General features: G+C 46.3%; 1 protein-coding gene across 1 annotated transcript; it reads right to left on the bottom strand.

Annotated features, from left to right (window-relative positions):
• Positions 1-3: 3 nt before the first annotated feature.
• LOC135819983 (fibrillin-3-like) lies at positions 4-9,641 on the bottom strand. The gene is made up of 9 exons (XM_065333282.1): positions 8,593-9,641; positions 8,292-8,533; positions 7,754-7,903; positions 6,881-7,159; positions 6,027-6,293; positions 4,854-4,947; positions 2,973-3,318; positions 2,656-2,704; positions 4-1,223 (listed from the first exon to the last, which is right to left on the bottom strand). Exons 1-9 carry the CDS (start codon positions 9,639-9,641, stop codon positions 1,009-1,011), a joined length of 2,691 nt encoding a protein of 896 aa, XP_065189354.1. The 3' UTR covers positions 4-1,008.
• Between the last annotated feature and the right edge of the window lie 5,382 nt (positions 9,642-15,023).

The raw sequence follows: 15,023 nt of genomic DNA, 5'->3' as shown, positions 1-15,023 counted from the left end.
TGGGATGAACACATCTGGTATGACTTTAATTGCATGCAATGGAACCACTGCGCGGTGTCAAGATTTCTCGTGATAATATCATAATTATTATACTTGTTGCACAGACTGTCAGTGGTCGCAAGTAAAATCCGGCTTGGAGAACATTATAGTCCAGGGACTGCCTAAGAGTGACTTTGAACCGTGGAATGTGCAGTGATAGTCATGGGGCTGGATTTTATTTGACCCCACCAATCACCAGTATATTTTACTGGTCTGACTTAGTGTGAGCATAATCAGTGCATGCTCAAGGACTAGAACTACGTGTACACTGGTACCACTTTATGTTTGGCACGAGTTGCTCATGAGCTGCTCAAAATGGGCACATGGTTGGAAAGTGGTACATGAATTGCCGGCTGTCAGTGTTATGACATAGCTGATGTGATGGAACGAGGCAAGAATAATTATTATTATTTTTGCAATTCGCAATTGTCCATAATTTGCAATTCTGGTTCACGTAGAACATGCCGAGTTTATCAGTCGTGAAATGAAGAGGACTATGCGATCAGGAAGACAATAACTACGCTAGGAGTTTGGTTTAGCTGATAGTCGGTGACTCTGAACTGACCTGTGTGTTAGTAAGGCAAACCATGATTGTGTACTAATTGCTCAAGGTTACGCGTAGGGGTCATGAAGACGTAGCGCGTAAACTGAGCAGCGTACAGCTAGTGTCTGTGTGTAAATAAGAACATGCTCTTGGTGACCAGGGTAAATATTATGATGATGTCATACCTGCCAGGTCTTCCAATTTGCTGGGATTATCTTGCATTTTGGATGAGCTATTGAGATGGAAAGATGCAAGTTGCCAATACATGTAATCAGATAGTTTAGTACAGTAATGTTCACACCACACTGCATGGGTATGCCCTGTGCATGTGCTCAATATGCCTTCCATTATACTATAGACCAGGGACAGAAAATCAAGCATCATTTGTATGAAGGATAGAAAACAAGAACACCTAAATATGCGATTCAAATTGACGTGTCTCGTATCTTAATGTCTTCAGAGGCACTTGAGCCAAGTATCTTGTTCCTGGAAGGCTGGCGCATTCTTCCTTTGCCAGCCAGGCGCCGTTGTCTCCGTATCAGAGCAACTAGGCAGAGGGATAGGAACATTACGAAAGCCAGTCCTCCAGCCGCTGCAGCTATTAGCGTGACCGACACTGTTGTATGCCCATTACCAGCACCTGGACAGAGGTGATACATGTCGGGTAAAAAAAATTATCATTACCTAAGCTACGCAGAATATGGAACGAATAGTGGTGTCTGGTTCTAGCCACGGGCCACAGCGCTTTAATTTCGTATCTTTTGTGCATGTATGTGTTGTTTGTATGTGTATGTGTGTGTGTGTATGTGTGTGTGTGTGTGTGTGTGTGTGTGTGTGTGTGTGTGTGTGTGTGTGTGTGTGTGTGTGTGTGTGTGTGTGTGTGTGTGTGTGTGTGTGTGTAGGCTTTCCCCAAATCGGCCCGTTTTTTTCGCCTGTTCGGCAAAATTGGAATATATTGGGAAATCGGCAAATAGAATTGTTGGCCTATCGGCTTCAAGATTGGTGAGATATTGGAAGATTTGGTAGATTTTCGGCGATTCTCAAAGAAACCCTCCAAAATCGGTGAAAAGCTTAGCGATTTTTCGATAAGTCTCGTTTTCGGTGACTTTTTCGCGCCCCGATTTGGGGATTTTACTAGTGACGGTCTTCCTAATGGCTAATGTTTGTTTGAGAGGAGGTCAAATGACACGAATCACACGACCTCAAAATCCTAACAGAACAAGTAGTGAAGTAGATAGCTCGACCTGTCATGCTTGCAGCAACATCATTAGTTCGTACTGATGGTAAGCGCACTTTGCAACAACATTTGTAGATTTTCGGCAATTCTCAAAGGAACCCTCCAAAATCGGCGAAAGGCTTAGCAATTTTTCGAAAAGTCTCGTTTTCGGCGAAATTTTCGACCGGCCGATTTGGGGAAAGCCTATCTGTGTGTGCGTGTGTCTGCGTGTGTGCGTGCACGCGCATGTGTGTGTGGCCGATCATTGCGTGACCGACTGTTTCTTGTCACGCATCAGTCATGACTGCTCATGTGACTGATGACGTCAGCAGGGCACAGCAAGATGATCATGATGATGACGTCAGCGGGGCTCAGTAAGATGATCATGATGATGAACCAGCATAACGAAGGGTCCTTAGCTGGTGGCAAGTACCGGCTTTTACAGAAAATGATTGTGATTCTTGTTGTTTTGGATCATTCACTTGTGAGGTCTGCATTCGACACTGGGATATAATGGGCGAAGTGGTGGCCCGCCGATGTGAACATCTTTACTCGATGTGTTCCTGAACACGTGGGGTGATGCGGCCACGAATCCGGCTATCTCTACTTTACTTTTGGGTTTGTAACTTTTGGATCATTCCTTCTGTATAGTAGAATGGGTTCTTACAGGTTGTAACAGCCACTGATGGTTGTCATGGTGATTTGTAACCAGACTGTATGTCAACATGCTGGGGTGGTGGTGGTGGTCAGACAGGTACACAGTGTGCTGCAACACGATCATAGTAACACACTTTGTAACACACATTGTAACACACATTGTAACACACCCACTCTAGCACACACTGCAAACGTATACCTCTCGTTTCTTGAATAGGTAGGTATGGTGATGTCGCCACTACTCTCATCTGCACACATAAAAATCGAATAAAAAATTATTTGAACAGGCGGCGAGGCGACACAAGTTTATCGCCATCCTTCAATTAAAAAAGATGGAATAAATTTTCTATTAAGGGCCCAAAATAATATTTTAATCCGGGTTTCTTTTCCGTGAACTTGTTTATTGTATACCGAGCTTTGTACAGCATGACGAAATGTGAGTCCAAAGTTGTCCGTCCAGAATTGCTTTTTAACAAAACATGGCTCGCAATGCTGTTGCATGCACAAATTCCTCACCTGGGAGTATTGACCAGCATCCTCACTGGCCTGCGCTGCTGCCTGATACCATAGTGTGAAGGTGTGTCTGGGCGGGAGTGGACCATTCTCCCACTGCCCGAGTCTCGTCCCATCACCGACCGTCACGGGCAATACGGCCCTGTGTCCAAACAAGGATGAGTGGAACTCCGCCACAACGTATGCCCTCGGCGTTGAGCCTGGCTGCCTTGTCTCCAGTGCTTCAGCGTAAGAGTAGACATTAGGTCCGGTCAAGTTGTATAGAATGTCGGGTGAAACATGAAACACTCTGCTAGTTGAGCTGCTCAAGGTAGCTGCTCCAAGGTTGATGCCAATGACTGTGTACTGGCTGCAGTAGCAAGCAGATCATCAACAAAGATGGACCAACCACCCAGGAGATGGGGTGTAGTGGGGGGTTGTCAACTCAGGAAGAAGACTATCAAGTCATAAACTTGTCCTACTTCACTCTGGAAAATAGATCTTCTCTTGTTATAATTTTCTACCATTGTTAAACAGTAGCAGCTGCAGTAGAGGGGACGGTTTCAAATAGGACACCGGTTGCAAACCGGAACGGACTCAATATTCACTTTCTCTCTTGGTATTTTGATTAGAAAACATATGTCACAGTGAGACTACGATGTGTTATACTCCGAGCCAAAATTTCATGGCTCTGCGATAACCAGAAGCGCCATATCAAGCAGGCGAGTTTTTGACGTGTTGCTTCGCACTGCGACTTGAGTTTTACGACTTTCGAAAAATCAACTTCTTGTCGCAGGTAAACAGCGGCTCGCCTCTCGCCAATAAAGCACCGCATACCAATCAAAACTAATGGAAGCACACACAAGGCTTATTGTTACTCTGTACTGGCCGTCGTGGAGCGATAGCAATTACCTAATTTCAGACCCAGAGTGAATTTGACGTGCACTCTAAAACGTGTCCGGTTTGGCCTCTGATTTGAACTTTTTTGAAGCGAAAAATTGGGCAACTTGGAGGCAATGGGTCAACACAAAGGAGTGGCTCAGTTCGATTGACTCTGGCCCCAGAGCAAACTTCAACATGCCAGTTTCCTTCCACAAACATATTTCGAGTGAAAAATCAACGCTGATAATCGGTTTGGGTCAATACAAATTTGGCTGTCAAAACGTCCCGGTATCGAGCCGTCTCCTCTACATGCTGACATTGTGAGTGTATTCAAACTGTAACATAGCATTGGAGTCGCTTTATCTGTTACACTAGAACATGCTCTTGCTCGTCTTAGTAAATTTCTTGCCCACCCCTGACTTCAATTCCCCCCCCCCCCTCCCTCCTGCCCCACTTGCCCTTGGCTTACAATGTTCGATAAAGGACAGATTCTTCTGAAAGGCAGTGTCTTTATCCTTATACCAAGCATCCATGGAATATCCCAGCAAAGTAACATTTTCTGATAACTCTTACGTAGACAGTATCTGCAAAGGGCTACCCCCCCCCCCCCCTCATCCCAGTATTCATGGGTTTGATAACAAGGAAGTAGGCAAGGCAAGGGCTACCCCCCCCCCCCCACCCCCAGTATTCATGGGTTTGATAAAAAGGAAGCAGGCAAGGCAAGGGCTACCCCCCCCCCTCCACCCCAGTATTCATGGGTTTGATAAAAAGGAAGCAGGCAAGGCAAGGGCTACCCCCCCCCCCTCCACCCCAGTATTCATGGGTTTGATAACAAGGAAGTAGGCAAGGCAAGGGCTACCCCCCTCTCCACCCCAGTATTCATGGGTTTGATAACAAGGAAGTAGGCAAGGCAAGGGCTACCCCCCCCCCCTCCACCCCAGTATTCATGGGTTTGATAACAAGGAAGTAGGCAAGGCAAGGGCACATTCAACATATCGTGAGTAGACATATCCATCGACTCACAGATCTTGTTGGTAATCAAACTTTCGAATGGGCCATGTTAATGATGTGGGTGTTCCGGGCTGTGGTGGACTCCATGGTGTGAACAGCTCACTAACTATGACGAATACAGGGTACACACACACATACGTACACACACACACAAATACACACACACATACACACACACACACACACTTAGAGACACATATGCATACACACATACACACACATACACACACACGCACACCGCGAGCACGCGAGGACCTCGGGTAGACAGGTACCGAGTCGTACCCGAAAACCCGAAGTCGCAGATGACATGTAGAAAGAGTAGAGAGAGAGAGGTCTACAGTGCACGTGTACAAGTAATTCACGCATGTCTATCCAGTGTGTAAGGGAAGGGGCCGATGTGCATTGTGGTCTTACCAAGGGAACATTACCCGATCGGGTACCCGTGCTACCCGTGGAAAACTACCCGGACCCGATACCCGAAGAAAATGCTACCCGACTCAGCACTAACTCACAGTTTACATAACATTTGGGTTGTCATTATCTAAACTGAGCAGGGAAACAATCATGATATTCTCCACCAATACCTAGCTAACTTGCTAGTTTCACCACTGCTCACCGTACACAAAGACAATGAAGAAATTCTGAGAACTGTTATCTCCATGGCTGCATCTACCATTCTGTGCCTCATTCCTGTGTGCTGAGCGGATGAGTCCACATTGCAAGAGATCAATAAAACAGTTCTGTTCTCAGGCTGAGTGGCATAGCCATGCTTGAACTGTATGCTGTCCCTGCGGGAATTTGCGGAAAAAACTCTCGAAAACTTGCGCAAGAAATTGCGGCAGAAAACAACAAAAAATGCGACGAAAAGTGCGGAATGATGCAGAACTTGCCAGGAACTCGCGAAATTATTTACAGAAAATTGCGGATTTGGGCCAAATAACGAAATTTGTCGCATCGTATATCTACTCGGGAGCAGTCCGAGTCGTACTATGCAAATAACCTACAGGATCATGGAAAGGACTGCGTGAAAAGTGCAGAAAAAGTGCAGTGCAGAAAACAGCAAAAAACGCGGGGAAATCGCGAAATTTGTTGCATCCGTGGAATCGCGATTTCCTGGAGGGACAGTGTATGCATGCAGCCAGTGTGACGTAGAATCTTACGCAGAGTCAACATATTTCGACTTACTGGGTCTGCACTGGCCGTCATGCTGCATGTAGTAATCGGGCAAGCAGTCACATCGATAGCTTGCAACCGTGTCTGCACACTGCATGTTGCTAGCCGTACAGGGAATACGAGCCACGGTGGCATCAGGATTCATAGTTCTTGTTTTAGCAGTCAGGCCATGCACACATTCATTGACATTCTCACACCCACCAGTGTGTCCAGTTCCTGTGAAGCCAGTATTGCAGAGACAATGGAATGTCCCTACACTGTTTCTACATGTGGCATTACCTGAATGTGCACAGGGAACACGAAACAAGCAGATCACCATCTGCTCGATGACTGACATAGCCTAATCTAATGTCATAGATATTGCATGTCGGTACATGTATGCCCATACTGGATGATAAAGTAACATGTTATTTTCATGTTGGCTTGCTTGTCTTTGGCGACATGCTTGTATAAATAAAATAAAACCTATGTTGCCAGTCACACTACTCATGACAACCAAACAGACATACTTACACAGTTGTTCATGGTTCACGTCCAATAGGAAAGAAGGTTTAGAAGGCATGACATTCACACAACATCCTTTCTCTCATTCTACTCGTCATGCATGTGTCATCGGTAAAGTGAGAATGTGTGTGAGGAAAAGAACACACACGTAGGTGACCGGGGGAAGACCCTCAGTGGAGACAAATTGAGAAGCCGAGACCTCTGGTCGGCTGGGCTTAATGGGCCCCACCACCAACACTGCATTATTCACCCGAGTGTTTGGAGATAATGTGGATTCTGTAGACAGAAAAAGAGAAGTTTCGAGGAAGAGGAAAGACAGAGTGCTCTGTAAAGGCACTGTATGTACAAGGCAAGTTCCATACCATCACAATCGTGCATATTGTCTGCACATTCCTCCACATCTTGGCATTGTTGGTTGTCGTCCAGTGTATACCCTGTCGAGCAAAGACACTCGTAGGAGCCTGCAGTATCCACGCATTCCGTGTGTTCCAGTGAGAAGCAGTCGTGTTGTCCACGTATGCATTCATTCATATTCCAACAGCCGTGCTGGGACATGCTGAACCCGTTGGCGCAGAGACACATCTCGGTGGTGTTGTACAGCTTGCAGAGAGCATGTGCAGTGCTATTGCAGTAGTCAATGTCTGCACGTGGTGTTCAGAAAACAGCAAGGAACACAATAATGTTGAATGTGATCCAACTCTTTCTTGCACCAGTGTCTTTGCACTGTAATGCTGATCAAAAATGATTTATTTATAGCCATATCTGGTCCCGGCCTGTTTTTGGACAATCCACACCCCAGTCAGGTACAGATCTGATCTTTGCAGTTTGCACTCTCTGTCATAATATTATAACTTCAAATACAAATGTGGTGGCAGTGAATTGTTCGTCAGACATTCCCATTTTAACTGCCTCAACGTCATGGCAATTTTACTTCGTAGTAGTTATTGGTGCTCACAGACCTAGTTTGTACGTGAAGTGTTCGATTACAGTGAAGGCTGTGCCCCACCAGCATGTGTGGATTCGCAGGAGGTGTGAGTTACGAAATCCGAAGAGACGCTGCTAGTATGGCGACTACACCTTAGCGTAGGCAGCACGGGCCATAAGGGAGGCTCGCTGGTTTGAGTCCTGGTGGTGACATTCAATATTTACTTCAAGCGTTTCCCGTTTCAACTCAAACTTATGAACGCTAAAAAATGTATTTATAAGGAGTAGGACTAGAAAGTGATTCCACTCACCAGTCTGTTCAGTGCATTCTGGCAAGGAGCGACATTGCCCGTCCACCAGTAGAAAGCCAGGCAAGCATGAACATACATAACTGCCTTCTGTATTACGACACTGGGACCCAGGCTGACATGGGTCAGTCATGGTGGAGCATTCATTGATTTCTATAGCACATATGACACACAGTATGATAGAAACACTGACATCACACGGTACATACCTATGATGGCTAAGCAGTTGATAAGATACTGATAATTGCAGTGAAGCATTGTATGGTGAAATCTGTCTAAGACGACTGCTCAAAGCACCTTCAGAACGTAGTCTCTGTTGCCAGGTGGTCTCCCTATCCAGGGTCAATAGTCTGGAAATAATAACATCCCTGGGTCGTGATTCCAGTGGGCTTCTAGGTAAGGCGGAAACGGTTACACTTTAAGGTTCCAAACGGGTACGTGGCCTAACAGGCGGGTTATTGAGTACCCTGTAACGGCCAAGATACAGCAGACCTGCAATAATCCAATTCTTTCATCGTAATCCTGCAATCTACACACGTACCTTTGCATGAAGAGTTTGTCTCAGACCTAGCAAACCCATCATGGCACTGACACTGATACGAACCAGGTACATTTCTGCACAGCTCACCGACAGCAGCACAGTCGTTGCCATTTCCAGCAGAATCACATTCATCCACATCCAGGCATTGTGTTGGACCTGACACCCGGGCCAGCTCAAACCCATAGGCACACAGACAAGCAAAGCTACCTTCCAGGTTCACACACATGTAGTTCTGTTGACAACTGTTACCCAGTATTCATTACGATCCTGACAACTAAAATGCGTCGAGTCGAGCTCAAACCCGACCGGACACATACAGTCAAAGCCTGCCTCCGTGTCCAGGCAGACAATGTTGTCTCCATGGCAACGATGCACTCCCATGGCGCACTCGTCCGGATGGCATCGGTATCCATCACCAGAGTAGTTGCCAAGACAACCGCATGAGTAGCCGCCTATGGAGTTGTGACATTGAGCGTACCGTGAGCATGTGTGTTGTCTATTAACACATTCATCAATATCCCTGCACAGTCTGCCATCCCCAGCAAAACCTGCTAGGCAAGTACAGAGGAATGATCCCTGCATGTTGCTGCAACGACTACCCACTGCTGAGCAGTCATGCAGTCCCAGCTCACACTCTGTGATGGCATGGCAGGTCAGCCCGTTTCCTTGGTAACCGGGTCTGCACGTGCACAAGAAGGAACCAGCGGTATTGGTACAGAGTGCACCAGGTCTAGAGCAGTTGTGAGTGTGTGCATGGCATTCGTCAATATCCGAACACACGTATCCATTACCAGCGTAACCTACCTTGCACACACACCTTGTCCGACCGTTGCTCATCATCCCACACTCTCCACCAATGGCAGCACATGCTGTACTACCTAGCGTCGCACCGACCCCATCCTCAACACTGCTTTCACAGTTTTCAGTCAGCAGCACACACGAAAACACGGCGTCATCCTCGCCGCCGACAACGCTCCTATTTCCGCTGCAGTAGCAGTTCGATTCGCCATCGGAGCTCAAGCACACGCCACCGGTTCTGGAGCAGTTCTGCACAGATCCCTGTCGACACGGATCAATCTCAACACACGATGCGCCCAGGAAGCCTGCGCCTGCTGCAGACGGAGAAGCAGTGACGTTGTCGGCACAACTGCACGTCAACAGTCCAGGATTGACGGAGTCCGACGAACAGGCTACGGTGGACGTGCTGCAGTTTAGTTGACCCGGAGCACATTGTAGCAGCACTACGCCATCGCCAGAGTGTCCACCACCGATGCTGCTGACACTATCAGCTAGCAAGAATTGAGTGGAAAACATTGACACCAGTGATAACACAGCACACATCCACTGCATGGTTTCACCCATAGCAGCAGCACCTCGCCGTAACTGAACGAGGCAAACAAAGGCAATTCCTTGGCCTTAAACCTGTAAAAGATAATACTATGCTGTTCTAGAAGAGGGCTCTACATTCGGTGGCCAGATCATTGAGTACTGTCTACTGAGTACCAGAGCACTACGCTGTGTAGTCAGTTTCGTTTCTGGTCGACGATGCCAGAAAAGAAGGAATGTGCAACAGACCCGCTCTAGCTGCATAACGTGCTGACGACTGTGTAGTTTACTAAAATAATACCATTCCCCCCCCCCCCCCACCCTGGTCACTATCCTTACTAGCGCTGGTACAGTGTGAGTCCCAGTGAGTGAGAGAGGTCGAGAGAGAGGTCGAAATCTCCACGCTTTTTCCCGTCAGAGCGCTAACTAAGGTAGTTCTCAGCTTCTCCTACTCCAATCAGTTGCTACGCATGTACATATACGTGCATTCGTAGATCTACTATGGATTGTATCGCAGTGCTGTGAATGTGCCAGCCACCCACATCTCTCGCATTGTTTTCTTGCAGTCAGCTGCTGCGCTACTCATAGGTCCTCGGGACAATATCCGCACAGAAGTCCTCTCGGTTTTCTTTGTTGTGTACCTGTTTGTTGCTTGTTACCAACTTGCGCCTTGTCGCGAGAATTGCTCCCTTTGAATTGATCAATTGGCGAATGAGCCCAGCGGAATGCTGCAGGCTGAACTACTTATCATTGGCAAGTGGTGTGTGAGAGACGACAGAGATGTAGAATGTTGGTGATTACGAAAACCAGGGCTAACAGTCATAATGCACAGAATGTCATCCAGTTGGGCCTTTATGTTTTAACAGCACGCTTTGTGGCATCCATGCAGTTGAGCGTGGCCTCATTCTCTTGGCAGCGGAAAGAGCGTTTCAATGAGCCCTAGATTACCAAAACCAAGCAAACAAAACGTAAGTTATGGCAGAATGATGGATGTGCAAATTTCACGCGTTCCTTAGCCCTTCAAACCTTCACAGGGTTAAACACACACTTACACAAGCGAGGGCTTGAGCCTGGCATGGCAGGCATGAACCAATCCCCTGTACAGAAGTGTTTGTGTGCGTGCAGGTACTTTGGAGTTTGAGAGAGTTGCTCCGCCGATCACTTTGCTGGTGGGGACAAGTGCGTGCCCCGCAGAAATCACGGATATATTCACGGTCTGAGTCCCAATACGAGTACAAAACAATTATGTATATGAAGTTTTCCTCTCGGAATACAAAACAATTAGGCCAAACTAAAGAAGGTGTGTGGTTCGACTAACATGGACATTTTTTTACGGGCGGGCGGGCGGATTTTTTTTTAAATATATTTTTTAGTACATGTAAATACACTGTACTGCCTTTAGACACCCAGTACATCGGCATTATTACGCAGTGTTATGCCATACATGTTGTATAAAGGGATCACTGGCTAATACTTTGAAACATTGTGTAGCTCTGGAACGAGAAGAGAATAACTTCAAGCGGTGACTCTGACTGTCCAAATCATCAAGCAAATGAAGAACGATGCGAGTTGAAAGTAAGTTCGGGAACTACTTCGAAGTACAAATTGTACAATGTACCGGTACATGTATTGCTAGTTTGGTGTCGGCGTGCACGAATACATGGTAGGGTCCGGCGGATTCTGCCGGCAGAAAAAATAGCAGAATTCGGTACTTTTTCTGGTAAGTTTCATGCATGTTTGGTATGTGGATAAAGAAATGGAGCAGAATTCGAGGAATTGCCCGCCATAAGGTTTGTATGGTTCTGCCAATTTCACTGCTTTTCGAGCAGAATCTGCCACCTTTTGGAGCAGAATCCGCCGGTCCCTAATACATGGGCTTTTTCCATCGACGCTTCCTGTGCTTGCACACATGGAGCAGCAACTAACTTACCGGTACAGGTGAAATATCGTTCCCAATACACGAGGACAGTGCAATCTCGTCTGTCCTTCATCCCAAAACAGAAGGCCGTCCTTAATCTGGAACGAGGCAATCACTCTCAACCGGACGGTCACTTCAAAATAAGTCTCGCCAGTCTGCCGGTGCCGGTGGTCGTATCGAGTAGACTCTACTAGTACTACCAGCACAAGGCAGCAGTCGTACCACTCACTGCACTGCACTGCACTGCAGTACAACTACAAGTCAAGTCCAAAAGGAGCCGCCTAGCGCCTGCGTCCGCAGACTCACGCTGCACAGCACGTACTAGTAGACGTGGACGTGTTCAGTCCACGTAGATCTACGTAGGTCTACGTCAGTCACACGACAGCCCGCCGAAAAAAAGTTACGGTCGGGCTGAAAAATGTACGGTCGGTCGGGTGAGTCGAACCACAGACCTTCTTCAGTGTGGCCTTATGTATATTTTACGCAGAGCTCACTGACTTGTCAGTTTGAGCACTCTGGCAAGGTACGTTCGGGCCTGATTTAAATCTGGCTTTGGAAATTTTATTTTCATTGCTATCAGGTTCGGCCTCATTTTCTCTGTGCTGCGCTGAGGAGTCCACAAAGGACGAAACAGTTCTGTCCGCAGATTGAGTAACAATTTTGTATGAATTTTTCCCCCAGTATTCTTTTGTTCATCTACCGACCGAGTACACAATGTAAAACAGTAGTTCTGTACCCAACGTTCTCTGCATCACTGCGTCCATCGACGGGATTTTTACCCAGTCTATAGGGCTGGGGTGTGCGGATAGTGATCGAAAAGGTGGCAAATTCTGCTCCAAAAGCAGTGAAATTGGCAGAACCATGCAAACCTTATGGCGGGCAATTCCTCGAATTCTGCTCCATTTCTTTATCCACATACCAAACATGCATGAAACTTACCAGAAAAAATACCGAATTCTGCCAATATTTCTGCCGGCATTATCCGCATAATGCCTACCAGGCTAGCACGGTCCAGTTAGTAATCTGACGGTCCCAAGTGGTCTTACATGATGGCCTAATACTGGTCTCCAAGTGCATACATGTAGCTCTTTCACTACACAAAGTGTGCAGGGACCTAACAGTGAAAATAATGATCTTTGCCCAAGCTACATTGTAGGGGAACAGCTCACCAGACACAGGCAAAGCCATGAACAGAGAGGCCAAGGTCTTACTCCGTTACTCTCAGTTTCGTATTCAACAACACTCTGTAACATGGTTATCATCAGATACATGTACAATGACGTCATGTAGGTGCTGCTGTGTGCTTGCATTGTGAGTATTAGTAATTCAGGGGTACGTGTGTACATACGCGATGTACATACTGTTCAGCACTCTCTTGAATAGTGCAACGGAGGGGGGGGGGGCTTGTAATTAAGCGCATGTGCAATTACTTTTGTAGTTTGGTGTTGCTTTTGCTAATGTGTCGACCAGACAACAAAGGTCCCTACAGCCTACAGCCTACAGCCTACAGCCTACAGGTAAAAATCCCATCTACTCAGTCATTGACTTTTGTGCACGAACTCTTGCTATGGCTAGTATGAGTATGAGTATGAGTATGAGTATGAGTATGAGTATGAGTATGAGTATGAGTATGAGTATGAGTATGAGTATGAGTATGAGTATGAGTATGAGTATGAGTATGAGTATGAGTATGAGTATGAGTATGAGTATGAGTATGAGTATGAGTACTATGAGTATGAGTATGAGTATGACTTTCACAAGTCGCCATGCTGCATGGAGAACACTGACATCATGCACACTGACGTCAAGTGTAGATGAATCACGTGCTACATCTCAGAGCCGGTGTGAACACAGCCAAGGCGCACTGCATCATGTGAACGGTACGAGAGAGAGGGCCAGGGGGAGAGATGAAGGCCTATCGAGTGAGTCAGCTTTGCGGCCTGGAGGAGTAAAAATCCCTGGGTTCCCAAGTCTGGGGCCGGCTGCCCAGTGCAAAGGGCATACTTGACTCACGCGATCCGATGTCATCATTTTAGCAGCTCTGCTCATCGACCAGGGAGTCGCAAAAGTACCGGTATTTTGCGACTCCTTGACAGCTACCATACGGTTCTCCAGCCTGTCGTTCTCAAGTAGAATAGACATCTCCAAGAAAACGGCTTGAATACCACTCAGTAGACCTATGCATCCTAATAGAAGTGCTGTTGACAAAAGACAGTCTAACAATGCCGTTGTCTATGTACCATAGTCAGCAGCTCTATGACAGGAGTGCGGCCCGCGGCGCCAAGGGCATATCACTGGCTCGGTGAGGTCCGAAGACCACGGAGAGGCTCGCGCACTGACCGTCCTTGGCATTACCTGATTACGGACAGGCAGTTGATGCAGTGCTTTGTGGAAAAGCCAATGATAATACTCATACGCACCATTATGACGTTGTCTGATGATAGCAGTGTTGATCATGACGCACTGAGTTACAACCACATAGCCTTTCTGTCCACTAGTTGACTGTGCTGGGATTCGTGTCACATGTATGTACATTGGATGTCTGGTTTTGTGGCACTACATTTACCGCCTGCTATGTGTCTTCACAATTGCACTTATTTCCCATTCTGCTGATGATCCATCGGAAGGCCTCTTTTTGTATTTATTTTGTATTTATATCATTATCTCATGGCACATCATGATGACGGCCAATAAAACTGAGACAAGGGTGAAAGCCAACCACAGCAGTAAAACAGATAAAAGAATACAAATAGGAAGCAAAGAAGGCAAAGGAGGAGACAAACCAGCAGGATATACATGAAACCTATAATTGAGCAGAGATTTTAGCGACAAAATTATCCATCGACGTGCTGGTCTTGGCCTGCGTTGGTAATGTTGCCCAAAACACATAGCCAGCAAAGATCGGGGATCTAGTGAATAGGGTGGAGGCAGCGCGTGGGAGACTGAGTGAGTTCCGGGTATTCCGTGTTTCGGAGAACCAATAAGCCTGCATATGCAAGGGTATTTTATTTAGTAATATTTTATGTATGAGAACACAGAGGTGGTACTTATGTCGAGTGGAAAGGGGACTGATCTTTTACGGACAAAGCGAAGCACAATCATCACCATTTATCAGTACAGTGAATAGGTAAACCCAACACGAATGAAAAATGAGAAATGGAATAACAAATTTGTAACAAATTCAATATCGAACACGAATAAAAGAAAAGAAAAAGAAAAATATATAAAAAAATTCAATATCAAACACGGAACTATCTACCCAATTAATTCATAATGCAATACCTGCAGAAAAACAAATAACAAAACGAAACAACTGCTGATGAGTATGGGTGGCACATTTAGTTTTCCTTTTTTGTTCTGTTTCACTATTCTATCATATCCATCACAAATGTCAATATCGCATGTCACTCACTGACTGACTATAGTACCTACACCTCAACTGCCTACACCTCTACTCAGTCATTGACTTTGGGGAACTAAAACTTGCT

Source organism: Sycon ciliatum, chromosome 6, assembly GCF_964019385.1.
Source record: "Sycon ciliatum chromosome 6, ocSycCili1.1, whole genome shotgun sequence".
Taxonomy (NCBI): Eukaryota; Metazoa; Porifera; class Calcarea; order Leucosolenida; family Sycettidae; genus Sycon; species Sycon ciliatum.
Note: the sequence above shows the minus strand (reverse complement) of the source record. Positions and strands in the feature narration are given on the sequence as shown.

What these genes read in the sequence shown, in the direction of transcription:
- LOC135819983 (XM_065333282.1), bottom strand. Translation starts at nt 9,641, where the DNA reads ATGCAGTGGATGTGTGCTGTGTTATCACTGGTGTCAATGTTTTCCACT. An exon ending in GACAAACTCTTCATGCAAAG is followed by an intron (nt 7,904 to 8,291) that starts GTACGTGTGTAG and finishes TATGTGCTATAG; the next exon opens with AAATCAATGAATGCTCCACC. An exon ending in ACCTATTCAAGAAACGAGAG is followed by an intron (nt 1,224 to 2,655) that starts GTATACGTTTGC and finishes ACCTCTGTCCAG; the next exon opens with GTGCTGGTAATGGGCATACA.